Source organism: Penaeus monodon, chromosome 42 (genome assembly GCF_015228065.2).
Source record: "Penaeus monodon isolate SGIC_2016 chromosome 42, NSTDA_Pmon_1, whole genome shotgun sequence".
Taxonomy (NCBI): Eukaryota; Metazoa; Arthropoda; class Malacostraca; order Decapoda; family Penaeidae; genus Penaeus; species Penaeus monodon.
This window is the reverse complement of record NC_051427.1, coordinates 23,771,370-23,793,457: the sequence shown is the minus strand read 5'-3', so window position 1 is coordinate 23,793,457 and position 22,088 is coordinate 23,771,370. Positions and strand designations below refer to the sequence as shown.

Genomic DNA, 22,088 nt, shown 5'->3' with positions numbered 1-22,088 from the left:
TCGGAAAAAATCTAAATCGCCGTCCACTTGGCCATCAAGGACCTTCATGTTGATGAAGGGGTTAACGTTTAGAAGTGTGGAGGACACCTTACCGCCGAACTCGCCTAGGCGAAGAGCGGTAAGTCGATGCCCCAAGCGAATACGGGAACTCCGGTAGGCTCAGGAAAGTCACATGAAGAGAGAAAAGGAATTCAGTATAAGAGAAAAAAAAAAATCGCTCAATTGACGCTCCAACTACTGAGCCTCCCTACCCAATAGAAGCTTGCTGTGGGTCTGAGGCGGGGTGCTGACTACGCCTACTGTAGCCTCGTGTTTCCTGCAATATCAGATTACTGAAGGTGCAGGAAAAAAAACACTAAATGATGCAATAGTCTCTATAAGAAGACCAATTTACTTGAAATTAGTTTAAATAACAGAAGCAATAATGCCGAGCAACACGAGAGACCTCGGACTCCTGGTCACTTCTGTGCGACACGACTTCGTTTATGCTGCTGTGTTCTCGATAGAGGTTTGAACATGTGTGTGTGTTGTGTGCATATATATATATATAATAATATATCATAATATATATATAATATATATATTATACATACGATATATTATGACTATGTATTATAGTATAATTGTATGGCATATATAATATATATATAATATATAAAATATATATATATATATATATATATATATATATATATATATATATATTATATATATTAGTATATATATGATATATATATTATATATATATATAATAATATATTATATATATATATATATATCAATATATATATATACATATTAAACATAGGTAGATATAGATATACATATATAGATATATATACTATATATATATATACTTATATATGTGTGTGTGTGTGTGTGTGTGTGTGTGTGTGTGTGTGTATATGTATATGTATATATATATATATATATATATATATATATATATATATATATATATATATAATTTTGAATGCACAGGATAACATCTTGGTTTTGCTGGGTAGTATCAGGACCATGAAGAAGCATAATTTGGTACATCTACATAGTTAACGGCATCATCAAATAACCTGCCAAGTGAGTTCATGACACCTGTCACTATGATAGTACATCTGTTGACTTCGTTTGACAGGCTTAAATCAAGACCTATGCTATCGAGATACGGAAAGTTCTAGGTGGGTTAGATTTCCTTGCTCCAAGCACTTTATCAGCTGAGTAGATTCTTCTTCAAGACCCAGATTTTGGCCTTGGCCCAAGATCCCTCTAAACCCAATGTTTTCCCCTCACTGTTAAAGGCATCAGGATCCAACAGCAGGATCTCCAGGCTTAGTGAGGTAAGTCAAGATCTGTGACCCACGGGAAGCATTGGCAGGGTTTAAAAACAATGGTGTAACGACGCATTTTTGTTCCATGAAGTACTGGAGATCGAAATAAAATAAATGTCGGCTATATACTCAAATGACAAACATAACAATATCAGAAGAATGAGAGCGACTTTAACTTTTGATCTCCGATGCACCTCGGGAGGCTTGAATGGTAAAGACCCAGCAAGCCCCTTTCCTCTTGCAGAAAGGAAGGACCACACTCAGCAAGTCTGGGGGAGGTGGAAGTATTTGCCTGACTAAACAGTCCAGAGAAGGATACCAGATTAGATGGTAGCTGGGATGAATTGCAATCAACCCAGACTTCAGTAACTGAGCAACATTGCCACAAATAGCTGCAACAGTTCCTTTGGGATGGAGATCTTCCAAACCTCTTTTAGAGTAAGAGGTTCCCCATTAATACAATGCACATCTGTGCTAACTGTTGGCAGCTCGACCTGAAACAACTGCACAGACTACACAATCCAATCTGGTTGCACCCTGCTAGGATCAGGGTAATCTGACCATCTGCTTGGCAAACGGCTTTTTTACTTAGATACTTTTAAAGATAATTTTTCAGAACCTGTAAGTATACTTTATATGCAATATACGTCCATGAAGTACTGGAGATCGGGGAGGGGAGGGCCTGGCCTTCATTTTCTTCAGGGCTCGGTAGGCAGGGCCCTGGGTATTCATAAGAATCAGCAAGATTCTTAATATGCTGTCCCGTGTTCCCTGTCAGTACTGTCTAGGGTCAATGTAATAACCAATCTCCAGCTAGTCAAGGTGTACAACATCTAGCTGGTGCTTTTAACATCTGTCAGATGAAGTTCTCAAGCACTATGAATTGGTACTCTTCCTCTCTCAAGGGAACACACCGTGGGTAGTCACTGGATGGACAGGAGGTTTTGAAGTGAACCCAGAGGGCAAACATCACCATACATCAGTGGCACAGATTTCAGTATCCTGGAAAAAAGACAAAGGATCCAACAAGTGCTAACAAGGATTTGATCAATCTCTTTGGCTTTGGCTTTTCCTGCATCATTGTACTAAACTTTGTAGTGCAAGTTAGACACGGGGTTAGGTTGGGTTCTCAATGCTGATATCGACTCATGAGACATATCTTGTAGCTAGCTCCACTGCTATCACACACTGCAACAAAGCTGCCTACCATGAAAGCATACACATCAAGAACTAAGTCAAATGAATATTTATCGAAGCTATTGTATGCTCAGAGACTGGAGCTACACCTGCGACTGAAGGCTGGAATCTGATGATGATTATGACTACCCCATGAGATGGCTCTACTAGAAAAAATGTAACCACTGTCAGTGATAATCGAGAGTGCCAGGGCTTCTCACCTCTGACAAGGTAGACACTCCCACTCCCATTTGGCTCTCTTGATATAAGGGCATCCTGTTACATACAGCAGATGCCCCAGGCCTGAATTGACTGGCCTGTCTGAGTTTCAGCCTTGAATGGTCCCTCAGTGACACCTCTATCCCTCTTCCCAGTGTCACCCCAGAGGGCCACAGGCCCAGCTATCAATGTTTGGGGTTCGCGATGGTTTTGCAACAAACGTCTCATAGTGGATTGGCACCCATGTTACATTGTATCATTGGTAATTATTTATATGCTGGATGTATAAACTGTATTTATGATTAATATATTAAATATAGTTTCTATAAAGAATGTATTTTGTTGTTGTCTTTATTTACTAAAGGCTGAAGAAATGTTGGCGTATATTGCATATAAAGTATACTTACAGGTTCTGAAAAATTATCTTTAAAAGTATTTAAGTAAAAAAGCAATTGGAAACAATAAACGTTTTTCATTTCTTGTTTATTATTTTCTCTTGTTATCAATAGTATGATCATTTAGATTAGGGGTGGCAAACTGACTTAGCTTCAGTCCGTCACACAGTTGATCCCACATTCTGGATAAAAAGACCTATAGGCATTCCCTGTGTGCGTAATATCCATGACATCAGCATCCTAAGCACTGCAAGGAAACTATAAAGTATTCTCTCTCTCTCTCTCTCTCTCTCTCTCTCTCTCTCTCTCTCTCTCTCTCTCTCTCTCTCTCTCTCTCTCTCTCTCTATCTCAAGCCTGTATTGATAGTACAGAGAGACTGCCATGAACTGTGTGATTTTAATAGGAATACATAAAAAATGAATGTTGATTACAATCATTAGTGTGGTTAGTCTTCATGACCTGTATTATAAACTGATTATATGAGCAATTCAGAATTGTTCTATGAACTGGAGGCCATATAAAAACACCAATAAAAAAATGTATAGAAAATGATAAAGATTGCCTTACGGTAACTGTTGCAAAAGCTGATCACAGTTCACAAAAAATTGGCCACCCCTAACTTGGATGATATTCTTGGGTTTAATAATGATAAAGGGATCTAGTACACAAGTCAACATGATTTACATTATCAGATTTTGTAACTACAAGGCTGATTTCATAGAGAACTAATATTATGCCATCTTTACTGACAGTTAAAAGTAAATCATGAATACTGTGTATTACATCACTATATTTCCCTTATAATCTCAAATGCCAATTAAAAAAAAGTCTCCATACATACAGAAAACAGACAAATAGATAAATAAAACCAGGGGATTAACTTGATAATTTTATTCTTGTTTGCACTACTGGGGTTGCTTTATATACAAAAGGTTATGATGATTTGTCCATACTAAGCACAAATGTTGAGAGTTAAACAGGTGTAGCAGGAGTGGAACTGCATTTTCCCATGGATAGCCCAATGCAGGGAACTCTGAATATTTTTGTCTGGCCCGAGTGAAAGGAAGAGGAATTTCCAACGGTTGGGGCCTAGGATACCAGAAGCAGGAATGAAGCTACTGGACTTAAAACTATTGCTCAATGTCACATTGTTTAATATTACATATACATATATACATTTATATGCTTTTGTGTATAAAGATATATGCATACATACTACCATATGCATGTTTGTATATATATATATATATATATATATATATATATATATATATATATATATATATATATATATATATATATTATAAAACACACAGATGTGAATATACATACATATAAATATATACGTGTGTGTGTGTGTGTGTGTGTGTGTGTGTGTGTGTGTGTGTGTGTGTGTGTGTGTGTGTGTGTGTGTGTGTGTGTGTGTGTGTGTATGTGTATGTGTGTGTGTGTGCAGATATATGGATATACATTTATACATATATACATCCATACATCCAGTGGATAAATGGATGGAGGTTGGGGTGAATTACAAAGCCACTACTCTGTCCCACACGAAACACAGTAACGCTCTCTCCTCCCTCATCACAACACAGCATTTCAGCCAGACTGTGCCCAGGTATATCCATAGGGAAAGACAGATCAACGGACATAAAACTTAACACCAATGAGAGCCTTCCTCTGTAGCATGAAACTGACTACTCTGTACAATGGTCTATCATACATGGTCATGCGCACACAACGTTTTCACGCGTTTGCATTTGTCACAATCAGTCATAAACACTAAAGAATGTGAGAGCTGTGGGTGGAGGTGGGTAACAAGTGGTGGCCATTTTCAACACCTATAAAGGATGATCTGGAAACACTGCGTACTCCTAAACATGAGCGAGAAATACACAGAGTGCTTGTCATCCTGTATTGAGCACTAAGAAAACATTACATAAGACAGGGTTTGACTTCCTGTCCTCCAGTGGCCAATTCCACACCCATAAAATGCTTCTAGATTATTATTACACTTTTAGTTATTATAATTTTTTTTTTCTTTATCTTTATTTTCCCTTTACATACCCTTGCATGCACCCTCATAAATGCTGAAAAAAAAAGATTAAGGTTCTCATTGAACGTAAAGGAAAAAATAAAGAGTCCAACAAAAATCCGACCAACCCTGGGTAAATGGACACTGCGCAGTGCCGATACATGGCACGTATTTTGTACAACTCGTCACTAAAATGTCACACTAGTGGACTCTACTAAAGTTCTAGGGTGAGCTAGCATACACAGTAGTTTTCTCCGCTAAAGTTGTGTCTGAAGTCACAGGGCTGGCGGCTCTAGCATCTACGGGGGGTGGGAGGGTGGGGTGGGGGTGGCCCTCAGAATCAGCATACACAAACAAGTTCCCTACCAGTGGCCTGCACATGAGCTTCCAACAAACAAAACCTGGAATGTACAAAGGAAGTTGGTTTGAATCCAGTCAAATAAATCTTGGAGTATCGTGCTTTGAATCTGAGGTTTCTTCAAAATAAATTCGGATGAGCATTCCTTTTTTGTTTTTTCTTTTCTTTCCTTAACTGGATATTTCTTTTTTTTCTATTACGATTTTTTTCTTTTTCTTTTCAAATGCTTCCGTACTAAATTCAAACCACATCACATTGTTTTAACTACAACATTCACATTACTTTTTTTCTGTAATTTGAAAGACTTTGAAAAATATTCACAAACAAATCCATCTTGCCAGTAGACACACATCACGACCTGGCAGTCACGACAAAATTGCAAATGCTCTTGTTGACCCAGCTTTAAAAGGGGGAGGCTTTAGAGTCCTGCTTGGCAACTCTGTTACCAGGTAATGCCATCAGGTGAGCACTGTCAGCTGGCACAATGGCCACCCCTTTTCTATGTCTCCCAGATTGGACTTCTTTCTTATCATCAAGCGAGGAAAACCAAGAATGCTTCCCTAACGGTTCCACTCACATTGTTCCTATGATTCAACACAGTGGAGAAAACCCAACAAAATAACTGATTGTAACCTCTCCATTCACAGAGATGAATGTGTTTCCTGTACACAATTACCATGGCTTTGTGGGCCATTCTTGCAAACCTGAATATGGAGAAGGCATTTAGAAGGAGCAAGTGCTGCATCAAAAGTTGCTGAGTGTTAAGAAAATACATGATCTTTCCTTTTTTAACAATGGGGGAAATTCAAAGCTACAAGTCAGAAGAATGGCATATAAACCTTGAAAGATAATAATAGACTTGACAGTATAGTATTGAACTTTATAGTAAAGACCTTTCTTTTTTTTTAAAGTTATGCAAAGATCTTTCATTAATTATTTCCTTAAGACAATAAAGAGGAGCATTGGATGATTTATTGATCTTGAATCATAAAGATTGAGAAATGGAAGCCTTCTCTGGCATTAGTGTCGAAGTTCCATCATATAATTGCAAAGTGAAGAAGAATCTTGCCATCACAGCTTTCTTTTCTATTTGGTTTTTAATCTAATCTATATTAAGTTACATGAAAAAATGTTTAATCCTTAACTCTTCAACCAACTTAGGATGCACTTTAAGAACAGAAAAACGTTGAGCAGCCTTACAAGATCTGCATTAGTATACGATATATGAAAAAGTTTTTTTTTTTTTTTTTTTTTTATCTTTTTTGCTCTTCATCTTTCAACTAATTATATTCCCTGAATAATTTATGTTAAAAAAAATTGACTTAAGTGGTTAGTTTTCCCTGATAGCTAACACCCATTTGAATGCATGTGGAAAAAGTCAAAACTGAAGTCAATGCAACAAGGAACACTCTCTGGACCAGTGGGGGGAACTTTTCCAATATTAAGTACAAATTCATGGATCTTCTAAAAAATGATCTTTCACTAAACCCTTTCATTAAATAAGCTAATAACCTGTCAACTTAAATCAGCAAAACCTACAGTAATTAGATGAATGGAAGAGAGAGAGAGAGAGAGAGAGAGAGAGAGAGAGAGAGAGAGAGAGAGAGAGAGAGAGAGAGAGAGAGAGAGAGAGAGAGAGAGAGTCATTATGAGAACAGAAAAAAAAAAAATTAAAAAGAGGATGTTTAAAAAATATATATAAACAAACAAAAATAAGTTATAACACTTATGCAAGACTTCCAGACGCAGTCTTGGAAGTTTTACTAAAACCGCAATTCCTACTGAAATACAGGGGGGGGGGGGTGGGGGGGGTCTCAAAAACAAAGGCTCGTGCTAAACAGGATTTGTTGGACTCGTTTTAAGCGTTTCCACAATGGGACGTGTGAGGTGCCGGGACTCTGGACCACCACAAGCTGCCAGGAAGGCTCGGAAAGAATTTGAGAGATAGTGTGATGTTTACGATGCTAAAAATGTGAAGCTGTCCAGGGTTACTCTACGTTGTTTTAAGGTGCTCACAAGTAATATTTTCGGAAAGGAATTAACTGCCCCTAAAACAACTTAACAGTCTGCCACAGCTACCTCTGCTTCTTTTCATATATTCTTATATACATATACATATACATATACATATACATATATATATCACACACACACACACACACACACACACACACACACACACACACACACACACACACACACACACACCACACACACACACACACATACATACATACATATATATATATATATATATTATATATATGTATGCGTATGCGTATGCATATGCGCGCGCGCGCGCGCGTGTGTGTGTGTGTGTGTGTGTGTGTGTGTGTGTGTGTGTGTGTGTGTGTGTGTGTGTGTGTGTGTGTGTGTGTGTGTGTGTATGTGTGTGTGTGTGTGTGTGTATATGTATATGTATATGTATGTATGTGTATGCATGTATATGTATGTATGTATGTGTATGTGTATGTATATGTACATATATATACATATACATATATGTATATACATATACATATATGTATATACATATACATATATGTATATACATACATATACATATATGTATATACATATACATATATATATAGATCATTTACCAAAATTGTAATAATGGAAAAATAAGGAGTGTAGCCTGACTTCCTTGCTAAAGAACTGATCACTTTACACTGAGATATATTGCTACAATTTAATCATCATCGTCATCATGTGTAATACGAGAAACTCAAGCCAAGCCGACCCGAATGCCTGGGACCCGAAACGTCACCTCTGCAAGCTGAGTGGTGGACGGACTCGAGCCATTCCAGTAAGAGGCAAAACTCTGGGCCGTTCACCACCAGAGACATGTGCAAAGAAAAGGGGGACCTCGTTCACTGGACAATGCCCCACAACTATGATTACGAAGCGAGAACTGAAAGGAGGAAGGAAAGAAGATATCCTCAAAGGAGGGTGAGCTGTCGGAAAGGGGAGGTGGTGGCTCTCGACATAGATAAATCAGATAGGCTCTAAAGAGGACAGCGGAAATAGCGAGCGGACTCTCCTGGAGTTGTGTCCCTTACTGGCCGTTCTCATCCATCTCAAGACCTTAAGTGAACGTCACTGCGGAGAGAGAGAGATGAAGGAAACTCTGCTTGTCCTCTGCAGAGGTTGGGACGTCATGTTCTGCCTAAATATGAAATGGTATATTTGGATCCTAAATGTTGCAAACAATCGCAATTCGCTCCTATTTTTCTGTTCTTTTTCTTATATATATTCTTTTATACCATACAAGTCACATGACAAAAAAAACAACGGAGTTTGGTCTGTACAGGAAATACAAACTTGACACGACTGTACATTTGTAGGTTGCTTGCCTATGAGACCCATGGAAGAACTGGTATGCTAAAAGGAGTAAAGACAAAAAAGTAAATCATCTCATGGATAGATCTCCAACACTTCTTATTCTGTCTTTTATTTTTTTTTTTTTTTTATTTATATATTTTTTATATTTTTTTATCTTTTTATTTTTTTGAAACGCATGCCCAACACACAGATCTCCTCACACAACTTTTCACATACAATTAAACGAGGTTTCACAATCCCTGTTGTAAAGAAGCGTCCATCATCACATTATCAATATTTGATATGCTTTGCATTATTTTCCCTTTGCAGCCTCAAGCAAAGCTTTCTAGTGGAAAGCTCTGGCACCACTTTGCGCTGTCATTTTCCAAAAACTCCATTTCCTTACTGAACACTCAACAAGCAGTAAAGTCAGGGAAAATACTGGCATAAGCAGAGCAAGACAGGTGACCGCTTGCAGCAATTCACACGGTACAGGGGACTCGTTATATTGCATATTGCAAACTAATCGTAGTCACAGAGTATAGTAACATTTAAATACACAGGTTCTCTCTGATGTTGGTGAGACATAAAGCAGGAAAGTATCTACAGCTTACAGTATCTAAATTGCATATATTTTCTATATCATCATGGTTTGAATGGCGTTTTCAAAACACCTGATGCATGCATTCTCACACTCACTCAGACACAACACAAAATGGACACAGAAGATGGTGTGGACTACACAGAATCAAGTGCCTCAGCCAAGAAGCACAAGAGGGTTATCATAAATGTCAAATGACTGCACGGAAATTCCAGCTCTGTGCAGAACCTTGAAGTAAGAACCTGCAGTACCCAGTCTTATCACCAGTCACAACAGGGAACCTGTGACAGTTACTCCAGAAAGATGATGCACACACGCACACACAGCTGTAAAAATTGACGAGCGTCAAAACAGCAACCACTGAGGAATACTGGTCCGCACACCCGGCTCTTGCGGAGATTGAAGGTGGCCTTCCCGATGACGCGGCCGACAGAGGAATCAGACGCGGCCTCGAGGGTTCACTCCCGTGTGTGTGGGCCCCAGCATCCTGGCCGAGGGACTCTGCGCGTGAGCCGTGCGCAAACCAAGGAGGTGGCTGGGAGGCAGGCTTGGGGCGGAGGGACTGCTAAGAGGGTTGAGGGCAGCCCTATCTGTGGTTTGGGCGATGCTGGTCTTGGTCCCCATCAGCAGCTGCATTGGTGGCCGCTGGGGGGGCATGACCATGGGTGGGTGCGGGACCCCTTGCCCCAGCCCCTGCCCCACCTGGGGAGTTGTGGACCATTTCATATTCCATCACCTCCTTGTAGATGAGCTCCTTCCACTGGTCCACAGTGTGTTCACGGTCATCCACACTGTGGTCGTAGGGGCCTGGGGCAGGCTGCAAGGAAGCACAGACAAGAATTAAATCTTAGCAAATGCATTCCCCATAACTTATGAAGTGTGGAACTCAGGTCAAAAGATTTCATACATTTTCAGAATTCTGAGTTGTAATAATATGCATATCTTGCTATTCATTTTACAAGAAATCATATTACATTCTAAAAGTCTTTGATGGGCAGAAAAGCTTTAAACATATTATAGAGCTAAAATTACACAAACAATTTTTTATTTATATATATATATATATATATATATATATATATATATATATATATATATATATATATATATATATATATATATAAAAGACAATTTGTAACAAAAAGGTAAGCAAAACCCCAGTACTCACAGCATTGACTTCAGTTTCATCATACCACACATTAATATAGGGATGCATTAACGCGTCATCTACACTTATCCTTCGCTCAGGGTCTATCACGAGCATCCTTGATAGCAGGTCTCGTGCTTGACTCGCTGCAATGCATTGCAAAAAATATTAGCGGTGTGACTGACAAGTAATTCATGAGTCCTCAAAAATAAATTTCTATCAACATACAGATATATTTTTGATAAAGAACTATATGACAGAACAAAACAAAAAAAAATTGCTACATTCTTATATGGACTGCAATGCAATATATCACATTAGCTTTATACACATAGGGTTATAAGAAGTAAATGAAGAATTGTAATAGCAAAATCATGTACATTTTGTGTGTGTGTGTGTGTGTGTGTGTGTGTGTGTGTGTGTGTGTGTGTGTGTGTGTGTGTGTGTGTGCACGTGTGCGTGTGTGTGTGTGCGTGTGAGAGAGTAGCACATATTCTATGCAAATAATTTCAAATGGGGCATACCTAATAATTCAAATTAAGAGACAAGGGGAGGAGGCAGGTTTCTAATTTCCCTAAAAACTAAGAATTCTAACATTTTGGGTTTTAGAAAGGGGCAGTCACACTAGTCTTATCTCTCTGGAGATCACTAAACAGACCGGGTTATTTCCCAGGCCATGACGATCACCAAGATAAAAATCCACACACAACATGACACAGAGTGCAGACCGAGGTGTTAGCGCTTCGTTCCAGATACAGGTAGAAGGATGATGCCCAAACAAAATCTGTTGTATAATTACTAGGAAGTTTATTACCTGAACATCTAGACAATGATTATTATATCATATTAATTATGATTACCTTGCAGAGCTAAGTAATATATATATATATAAAACTCACAAAGGTGCCTCATCACCGTCGCTCACTTCGGAAATTATTTACTCCCTGGACAAAGTGAGAGCCAGAGAACAATCATGGAATACCAGCCACAAAGATCATGATAAAAGAAAATAAAAAATAACAATAATAGATGACATCAGTAAAGAGCTTTACTTTGCACAGGGTATAAACACACAGCTGGCAAGGCGGTCTCATGATCAACAATTAATAATATTTCTCTTAATTTCAATTACAGTATTTGCTTCCTCTTACCTTTAGTTTTTCTCAGTCTTTAATTATACTCATTTATCACTGACTATACAAATAGGAACATGTGTTAATGAACTTTGTCCGATTTTCTGTTGCACTATGAAGTGTCAGGGTAGCTGGCACTGTTGTATCACATATGATAATTAAGGAAATGGGTGGAATGGCTTTTCAAAGTTTAATGTTTTCTTTCTTGATAAGTGGACTGATCACAATGAATGTCTGGTTGCTGATCAGACACTCGTTGTGCCTATTTGTGGATCCCTAGACACACGCGACTGATGTGACTGTTGCCTAAGCTTAACTTCTACTGGGTACTATGGGCCTCTTGCTGCCAAAATGGGAGTTTCTTCCCTTATCTCTCCCACTAAAGAGAGTGTAAGGAAATTAAGAGTAGGTATACCCGATTCTTTTGATTCTTTGTGTGTTTGTGTGTGCGTGTGTGCGTGTGTGTGTGTGTGTGTGTGTGTGTGTGTGTGTGTGTGTGTGTGTGTGTGTGTGTGTGTGTGTGTGTGTGTGTGTGTATATGTGTGTGTGTGTGTGTGTTTTTCTCTGGCGTGTGAGTAGTAAAAACCATGCTTGGAATATCATAAATCAAACATTATTTGTTACATACTCACAAAAATGGAAAAATGAGAATGTAACAAAAACAATGAAAAAATAAATAAATAAATAAATAAATAAATGTAAAAAGGTTAGACATCTTTTCTAAATTAGTACAAATTGCCAGTTACCTACCTTGACACAGGTGTTAGATCACAGTGTTAAAATCTCAGTTAAGAAAACCAAAAGTTCAGCTCTTTTGATTTCATTTGTGGTTTTGAGAAAGGGTATTTCTTACTAAAATTTCATTCATAAGCTGGGTAAAAGTTGCATAACATTTCATTGATAAATAAATAAATCCATACATATAACTATTATCTATATGCAATGAAATGAAAATATTCTCTTTCATTTTGCTTTTGTTACCCCAATAGAGAAAAATTTCTCTGAGTAACTAATTCTATCTTTTCTATAAGCTAAGTTTCTAACTCACGCAATTACAAAGATGGCAAAAAAAAATATATAAAAACAAATAATTATAATAATAATAATAATAATAATAATAATAGTAGTAGTAATTATAATAAAAGAAAAATAATATTACCAAATCTACTTATGTCATGAAATCAGATTGAATCTCCACCACTTCTCAACCACAGATGAAAAAAGTGAAACAGGCGTTTCACAATCGCCCTAAAACACGACGAAGCATTATCATCACCATCATCATCACTATCAAGAAGGTTGCCACAGCACTCCATGCTTCACTCTGCCTGCTCTCTCCCTCTCTCCCTCTCGAGAGATTTTGAGAGTGCCGAGCCCAATGACTCTCTTTCCCTCCTCACCTTTGATCCAGTAATAGCTGTGTTGCCTGGGCCAGTACCTGTCGCTCTCCTCCTCACCTTTGAGTCTGTTATGGTCCGTGGACTCGGCTGGGAACAGCACGTCGGGGAACAAGCGGTCAAAGGAATAGCCAGGGTAGCGGGGACGGTTTTCCACATAGTTGCGAACGGTTGGCTGTAACCTCGACATGAACTCTTGCGAGGGAGTGCCCAGTTGCTCTGTTTGAGGGCAGGGAGGAGGAAAGGATAGTCACTGTTGAGTGAGTTACTTTGTGTGTGTGTGTGTGTGTGTGTGTGTGTGTGTGTGTGTGTGTGTGTGTGTGTGTGTGTGTGTGTGTGTGTGTGTGTGTGTGTGTGTGTGTGTGTGTGTGTGTGTGTGTGTGTGTGTGTGTGCGTGCACAAGTGCGCATATATGTGGTTGTTTGGGTCTGTTTATGTGCATGAGCAAATTATATACATCATGTCATTTAGCTTGCCCGTTCCATGTATGTTCATTAGATGCCATACATATCATGAAAATATCTATTAGCCTAACTTAGAAAAAATCAACTTTGAAATGTTAATACTAAGAGAAAGAAAACAATTCATCCCTATGAAGAAATGATCTTTCCAGTCTCTACATGTAGTTTATGTCTAAATTACAAGGAAAAGATTCTTTATATATACAAAACCATATCACCTAATGACAATTTGTACATCTTGATAGAATCTGTAATCCTGTTATAGGAAGAGCAGCAAGCTTTTTTTGAAATACTTCTCAAACAGCAATAAATCACAAATGCATATCACATGCATATTAATATGGTACAAGTATATCAGCAATATATTACAATTTTTTTACCTATATATATTACATATTATATATATATATATATATATATATATATATATATATATATATATATATATATATATATATATATATTATATATATATATATATATATATATATATATATATATATGATTGATATATATATATATATATATATATATATATGATATATATTATATATATTATATATAAGTGGACTGCAGTTTATAATCACAGAAGTAGATTACATATAATATAATAAATTTCAAATTACATTGAAACACCTAATAACAATAATACAAATATACACCTTACACAATCAAGTTAAGCCTTTCTCACATCATTATATACATCTATATAAAAAAAAAATGTAAACAAATCTAAAATCTTCAGCCAATCTCGCCGCCAAGCTCACCAATAATCTTATTCCACTGGTCAATGTGATCCGTCCCTGGGAACAGGACACCCCCTCGAATCATCTCTCCCATTATGCAGCCAACCGACCAAATGTCCACATTTTCTGTGTAGCCCATACCTAGAATTACCTGGAAGATGCAGCGGGTCTTAGTATGGGAGAGGAGGAAGAGTAAAAGTTGGTGGAAGAGAAAGTGGATGTGGATGTTTGGGAATTGGAAGAGATAGAGGAGGAGGAAAGGAGAGGAGAGGAGAAAAGAGAAGAGACAAGACAAGGCAAGAGAAGAGGAGAAGAGAAGAGAGGAGGAGGAGGATAAGATCACCTCAGTTAGCAATACATTCTGAACACTTTACCACTAACTCACATCTTCATACCTCTACTAACTAAACACTTGCCTAGATTTACTTTTTGTTTTGTTTTTTATTTAAGAGGCACAAAGGGGCACCACACCTGAAAACAATGAAGGAAGTGCAGGTCGATATCCCACAAAGCGGGGCTTAGTTGGTTCTGGTATCTGGAGATTATTGCTGCTCAAACAGCTGATTCTTATGGACTGATATATCAAATTAAATTATTTCTGAAGATTCTTTCACTTATCACAAAGTCACCTGACTGCAGAATATATGGAGATCAACACTAATTGCATTGATTCAAACCATGAAACCATGGAGAAATAGCAAGGTACCAAACTACACTTTATCAAACAGGCAAATAAACTGCTAATTATAAAAACAAGTTCATAAAAACATACATCATGAGATAAAACTGCAAAGGGGTAAATCATCAAATATAACTATCTATACAGGTATATACATATAAGAAAAATTTGCTATCTTAAAAAAATGATTAACCTGGAAGAAGAGAAAAAAAAATCTGAATTCTTTTCCAGACTTTAATATGAACAGCCAACAGGGAAAAGCAATCTTCAAGATTTTTCACTTTTCATGCCATGACTCTATATCACATAAAAACAGAAAAAGGAGAAGTGTGGAACGCAAATTAGCGCCTTACCTCTGGAGCTCTGTAGTATCTAGTTACAACATAGGGAGTCATCATAAATGTGGTACCAGCTGTCCGTGCTAAACCAAAGTCTAGGATCTTGAGTGTACAGTCTGATTTTACCACGATATTACTAGGCTTCAGGTCCTGTAAGATGATAATGTATATAATTTGAGTAGGTTTTTCATTAATCTTAAAGGCGTAGAAAAAAAAAAGGCAATAATTTTGTTAAAAGTTAAGACCTGGTATTTTTTTAAAATCTTTCTTTTCCTTTTTTTTTTTTTTTTATCCTTTTTTTAATGACACCTCATTCAAGATGTGTAAGGAATGAGGATTTTGGCATAACATTACACTGCAAAATTCAACGCAAAAAAAAAAAAAAAGAATGAAAAAGAAAAAATAAATCCATGACAACTATCTATCCCTTTGGCTCTCAGTCAAAATGCATTATATCGTTTCCAAAAAAAAAAATCTATCCATACATATATAAATGAAAAATCATTATTCTAGGATACTCTAACCACCACAGCGACACCTAGAGTGCGCTTAAGTGGTGGAATAAAAGCAGCCTTTTTGTACATTCGCAAGGCCAATGACTCTTTACAGGAGATGAAGGCCCTCACCCTATGGATAATGCCGGCTGAGTGTAAGTGCTTTATCCCACACAGCATCTGGTAGAGGAGGTAGGACATGCGCTCGTGGTCCAGGTCCATTTGTATGACCTGGCAGAGGTTGGCATCCATCAGCTCCATCACCAGGTACACATCCTGGAACTCCTCCAGCGACTTCTGTGGCGTGAAGGCATTCAGCAAGCCAATGATCTGGAAGAGTATTTCGCGGCACTTAAGAAGAGATCAGAGGACTCAGAGTTAAAAAATAAATAAAATACAAACGCAAAACAAAATTACCAAAAAAAAAAAAAAAAAAAAAAAAAAAAAAAAAAAAAAAAAAAACAGTGAACAAACGTAAATTAACTTTTAATTCAAAAGAGATGGGGGGGAAAAATATGACAAACTTTAAGCCCAGCTCCTCCTGGATGACAAATACTGCAATAATGTAAAATTACGACAGAGGACGATGGGGGAAAAGGATAATTTTATGGGCCCCAAATTGAAGCAGATTCCCACCAAAATGTCTCTTCCATTTCCACTTCCTCGGGAAAATTCAATCAGACACCCCAAACTTTCTCGGTACTTGCTTCCAGCCGACCACACAGCGTAATGGAATGGTCAATGACTGCACATAATTTTGAAAGCAATATTTATGTGAGCAAAAAGCGCTAATAGGAATTATAGATTATGGAGCTGTAACAGAGAAATGAAGGGTGGAGAAGCTGAGGAAGAAAAGGAGAAAGGGAATGAAGAGGGATGTGAGGATGTAAAGGGGTAAGGAGTTAAAAGAGAGAGCAGAGAAGGAAATTGAGAAAACAAGGGGTAGGAAAAAGAGAAGAGAGAGAGAGAGAGAGAGAGAGAGAGAGAGAGAGAGAGAGAGAGAGAGAGAGAGAGAGAGAGAGAGAGAGAGAGACAGAGACAGAGACAGAGAGAGAGAGAGAGAAAGTGAGGAATAGAGAGAGAGACAGAGAATATATTACGTATAAAAAAAAAAAAACAATATAAAGAAAATAACAAACAAAACAAAACAAACATCTAATAGAGTATGAAAAACGAACGACTCACATTCTTATGGTTGACGAGTTTCATGAGTTTGAACTCCCTGTATGCCCTTTTCGCGTGTGTGACATTCTGGAAAGGCCGCGACAGCTTCTTGATGGCCACGTTCTGCTGGGTCACAGAATCATACGCCGCGCTGCAAGGAAACGAGTATGATGAGAACAAGAACTATATTTCCATGTGGAGAGAGGTGGAGATTATTAGTATTAATGTTCAAAGTCTTTGTTTGTTTTTTATATTGTATATGTGTCAGGATAATAGTCTGTTAACTTTTGAGAGAAAGAGAGAGGGTGAAAGTGGGTAGCAGGAGGGGAAAGGGAGAGAGGGATTGAGGAAGAGAGGAAGAGGGAGGGGGGAGGGGAGGGGGAGGGGGAGGGGGAGGGGGAGGGAGAGGGAGAGGGAGAGGGAGAGGGAGAGGGAGAGAGAGAGAGAGAGAGAGAGAGAGAGAGAGGAAAAGGTAAAGAAAGAGAGAGAGTGGGAGAGAAAGAAAATAGGGAGAAGCTGAGGAAGAAAAGGAGAAAGGGAATGAAGAGGGATGTGAGGATGTAAAGGGGTAAGGAGTTAAAAGAGAGAGCAGAGAAGGAAATTGAGAAAACAAGGGGTAGGAAAAAGAGAAGAGAGAGAGAGAGAGAGAGAGAGAGAGAGAGAGAGAGAGAGAGAGAGAGAGAGAGAGAGAGAGAGAGAGAGAGAGAGAGAGAGAGAGAAAGAAAGGAAAAGGTAAAGAAAGAGAGAGAGTGGGAGAGAAAGAAAATAGGGAGAAGCAGAAGGAGAGGCAGAAATAAAAAGAGGGAAAGGGTGTAGGAGAATAGTGGAGGGAGAAAGAGAGAGAAAAAAAAAGGTTCTAGAGTGGCAGAGAGAGATATGTAATATATGCAAAGATTATATCACTTAACCGTTAATCTACAACCAGCTAACTTCATTATAATTCACAGAAGTGAAATAGTAAAAATAAAATCATTATAAGTTTTATCTTGCTTAATATGCAAATGAGCAAATGGATGTGATAAAAGATAATCATAAATAAAAAAAAAATTACGTGTATTGTTCCCATAAAATTAAGAGCATATATTCCTTTCATATCGTGTAATTGTGCCGCTCATTATTCTGCTGCCTATGAATAGTCTGATAAACACAAAGCTAATATAAATCCATCGGTGAAATATGGCAGCCATAATGTGTGAAAGTTTGACTGTGAATTTGAATGTGTGAAGAGAATATTTATGGTCTACTAAATCTCTAGATTAGACTGCGTAATAGAGTAATAAATATATATCAAAAAGAGAGAAAGAGAGAAAAATGCTATAAGTCATCTTTGTAAATTTTAGTAAGATAAAAAAAAAAAAAAAAAGGCGGGTATTTTACTAGACTTATTTCCTAGTTTTATTTTCTTTGTTCATTATGTTCTTGATACCATTCTTCGTATCTACTTCTCTTCCTCTGTAAGCCGATCAATTCTCAATAAAATCTTGTTTTATACCGCCACAAGGCTGCATGAAATAAATTTTTTATCTATTATGTAAATCACAAAAATACATACATACAGCTATAAAAAAAGATAAAAGAAAAGTTTGTATGTACCGTCAGAAAAAAAACTTTTACTTGTGGTCAATGAGGGCTGAACAATTCCCTTGTTAACGTATTATTACATTGCTAACTACCTTGCTTCGCTATTCCACACCACTTCGTCAATTTTCACATTAGTTTGTGCAAAGGGTAACGATACTCTTTTTTTCTAACTCTACACGTATTAACAAAGATCAACAGCTCACCCCTAGCTCCGTGTTCCAAGAAGCAGAGCATTTTGTGACATGGTTCTGATGTGGCTGCATGAATAATGCCACTGACACTACCCTTCCCTGATGACCGGGCATGGCAATTTGTGTTTTAGGGTAGGTGTGTATTTTTCACATGTAGAAAAAAAAAAAAAAATGATTTGCATACTTTGAGAGCTAGCAGCTTGGTTGCAATGTACCATACCTGGACTCCCTAATTACAAAAGGTTTTCACGTGTTGGGCAGGCATAAAATACCTCATCATGACTTAACTGTAGAAAAGCAAATCCCCTGTTATATGTCTGGGTAATGGAAGGGTTTATTGTGTTATACTACTTAACCCTTATTTTTAAAAATCTATCTCTACTTGTCTGTCTGCTGCTACTCAATGCTCTTACGATCCCATCATTCTGGAGGAGCAACAGATAGAGACGTAGAAGAGGAAGATCAGATAGAGCAGGGAAGGAGGAAGAAATGATGGAGAAGTGAGAGGAGGAAATAATGGAGATAAAGTGGAAGAACAGATGTGAGAGGAGGAAATAATGGAGATAAAGTGGAAGAACAGATAGAGAAGAAATGAAGAGTAAGTATAGATGATGATGAGGAGAAAGACAGATGATGCACTGAAGAGAGAGTGAATGATGGAGAAAAAGTGAAAGAGGACAAACAGGTGAAGAAGTAGAAAGAAAAGGTAAACCAGATAGAGAAGAAATGGGACATTTAAAAGAGGAAGAAATGATGGATAAAATGTAGAAGGAGAACAGATAAAGAAGAAATGGAAGAGGAGGAGCAGACAGAAGACAGAGAGGCAGATGAAGACAGAGAAGTGGAAGAGGGAGAACTGATAGAGAAGAGGAAGAGGGATATGGATAAAAAAAATGGAAGAGGAATGACTGAAGAAGTGGAAGAAAACATTGAAAAGAAGGGGAAGAGGATAAATGGAGAAATGGAAAAGAACAGATGATGAAATGGAGGAAGAACAGCAGATGGAGAAGGAGTGGATAGAGCAGTGGAAGATCAAATGGAGATGAAGTGGATGAGGAAGAACATATAAAGTAGAAGAAGAGGAAGAAAACAGATAAGAAGTGGTAAAGCAGGTGGAGAAGTGGAAGAGAAGGAAAGATGGAGAAATGGAGGAAGAACAACAAATGGAGAAGGAGTGGATAGAGCAGTGGAAGAGGAAGACCAAAGAAGGGAGAGGAAGACCAGACGGAAGAGTGGAGGAGGACCGACAAACAGAGAAGGGAAGAGAGAGGAGCAGAAACCCAGAGGACACTCACCAGACTATGCCCTGAGCCCCCGAGCCGATGGGCTTGAGGTTGGTGTACCTCCTGAGGATGGTGAAACGCGTGTCCCCGACCTCGACCGTGTAGAAGAGGCTGGAGTTGCTGGGCGTGGCCATCTTTGGACTCGGCCGCGGACTCAGAAGAGGCATAGGTGCGTCTGGCAGGGTGGTCGTCGCCTCGCCAATTTTGCTGACTTTGCCTAGCTTCACCTCCACCACGGTGATTTTGCTGAACCCCTCGATGAGAAGCCGGAGGGACGCCGCCGCTCGCTTGGAGGTCGACCTCGAGGCGCTCTTGGCGGAGGCGCTGACGGCGGTGGTGGTGGTGGTGGCGGAGGGGGCACGGGGGGCGGCGGTGGGGGGCTCCCTCTTCTTGCCCTTCTTCTTCCGGGCCTTGTTCGGGAGGCTCTGAGACTGGCTCTCGTCCTCGCTCGCACGACTCTTCTCCTCCTCGCTGCGCGCCTCCTCTTCCTTCCTCTTGACCCTCAGGAAGTGACGGTTGTCGCCCTCTTCCTTCCTCTTCTTCCTCTTGAGCTTCCTCTTCTCGTCGTCCCCTTCCTCCTCGCAGTTGATCAGGAGGCGGCGCTGGCGGTGGTGGTGGCGGTGCCGCTGGCGGCGGTCCTCCTCCTCCTCCTCCTCGTCCCTCTTCTCTTCGTCTTCCTCCTCCTCTTCCTGTTCTCCTCCTCCTTCCTTCCTCCTCCGCGGCTGCGACCTTCGGCGGGCGACGCTCCTGTTCCTCCTGGAGGGCTGGCGCGCAGACGGGACGCTGATCCGCAAGATCACCGAGGACGCGGCAGCGGCGGCTCCTTCGATGATCCCTTGGTCTTCCAACGTGGCTCGGCGGCCCTCGGCGCTGCTGCCCTGCCCTCGCCTCGCCGCGGCGGCTCCGGGCGACTCGCCAGCGGTCCCTCGAACTCGCTCTGCCTCGCAAGGGCGCGTCTTTCCGGCTGCTCGGGGCCGGTCGCTTCTCTGCCTCGGTCTCTCTTCGCTTTTCCTCTGGACTCCGAGTCCTTTCGGCCTTGCCTGCTCTCTGATTTTCTCCTTGGCTTCCTCTCTCTCTCTTACTCGCTCAGGTCCTTCCGGCAAGGGCTGTTTCAGCACCACCACTCGTCGCAGGGGCAAGCAGCGCTGAGAGCTCCCGCTGTCTCATCACCAGAGAACATGCCAACAACTCAGCACCTCCTCTGAACTGTTGCTTCTAAAACCTTTCCTTGCAGTATCCCCCTTCGGGAAAACAATGTACCGTTTTCTTTGATTTTTCTTCTAGGATGACGTCACAATGTAAGGTGTGACGTCACGCTCTGGTTATGACGTGGCACTCGTTCACTCGCCGTGTGTGTTGGTTGTTGTCCTCATCGTCTCAAGGTGGTCCTCGGTCTCTCCTCGGCTTTCACTGCTCGTCCTTACACCTGCAAGGAAGAGATGAAAATCGTTAGTATCTTTCAAAAGCTGCGATGAAAAGAAAGGTATTTTGTTGTTCTGGCTCACGTCACCTCTAGACATCAGCCCTCCAGCTCTCCCTTTCCGCCCACCCTCTTTCTGCCAGTCTGACGGGTACTATCTATCTCTCCCTCTCCTCCTTCATCCACGTCTTCCTCCCTCTCCATTCCCCGCCCTCACATTTTCTCTCTCCCTCTCCCTCTCTCCTTCCCTACCTCTTTTTTTCCTTCCCAGTTCCTCTCTCCCTCCCCCCCCCCCACGCCTTCCTTCCTTCCCTCCCTCCCTCCCTCCCTCCCCTTCCACCGTCGTGTTGCCTGTCTATCCCCCTGTCCATCAGCGTCGTCCAACTTCGAGGGGCCCGTAGCTCTGCGTTTCCCAAAATTGGTGTCTGTCTTAGCACTGTGTTCCCCCTTCCCCCCGCCCCCTCCTCCTATTCCTCCTTCTCCTTCCCTCTTTCTCTTTCTATTTCTCTTTCTACTTCTCCTTCTGCCTCTCTTTCTCCTTCTCCTCCTGCCTCTCTTTCTCCTTCTCCTCCTGCCTCTCTTTCTCCTCATCGATTCTTCCTCGCGATAAAAGTCCAGAA

General features: G+C 39.9%; 1 protein-coding gene across 1 annotated transcript; it reads right to left on the bottom strand.

The window, feature by feature from the left end:
- Positions 1-9,872: 9,872 nt before the first annotated feature.
- LOC119599327 (stress-activated protein kinase JNK-like) lies at positions 9,873-21,211 on the bottom strand. The gene is given in 9 exon segments (XM_037949079.1): positions 9,873-10,113; positions 10,115-10,251; positions 10,603-10,727; positions 13,172-13,330; positions 14,340-14,469; positions 15,351-15,485; positions 15,962-16,159; positions 17,015-17,144; positions 20,061-21,211. Coding segments are annotated over 9 exon segments (1,410 nt in total). The 5' UTR covers positions 20,216-21,211.
- Positions 21,212-22,088: the final 877 nt, after the last annotated feature.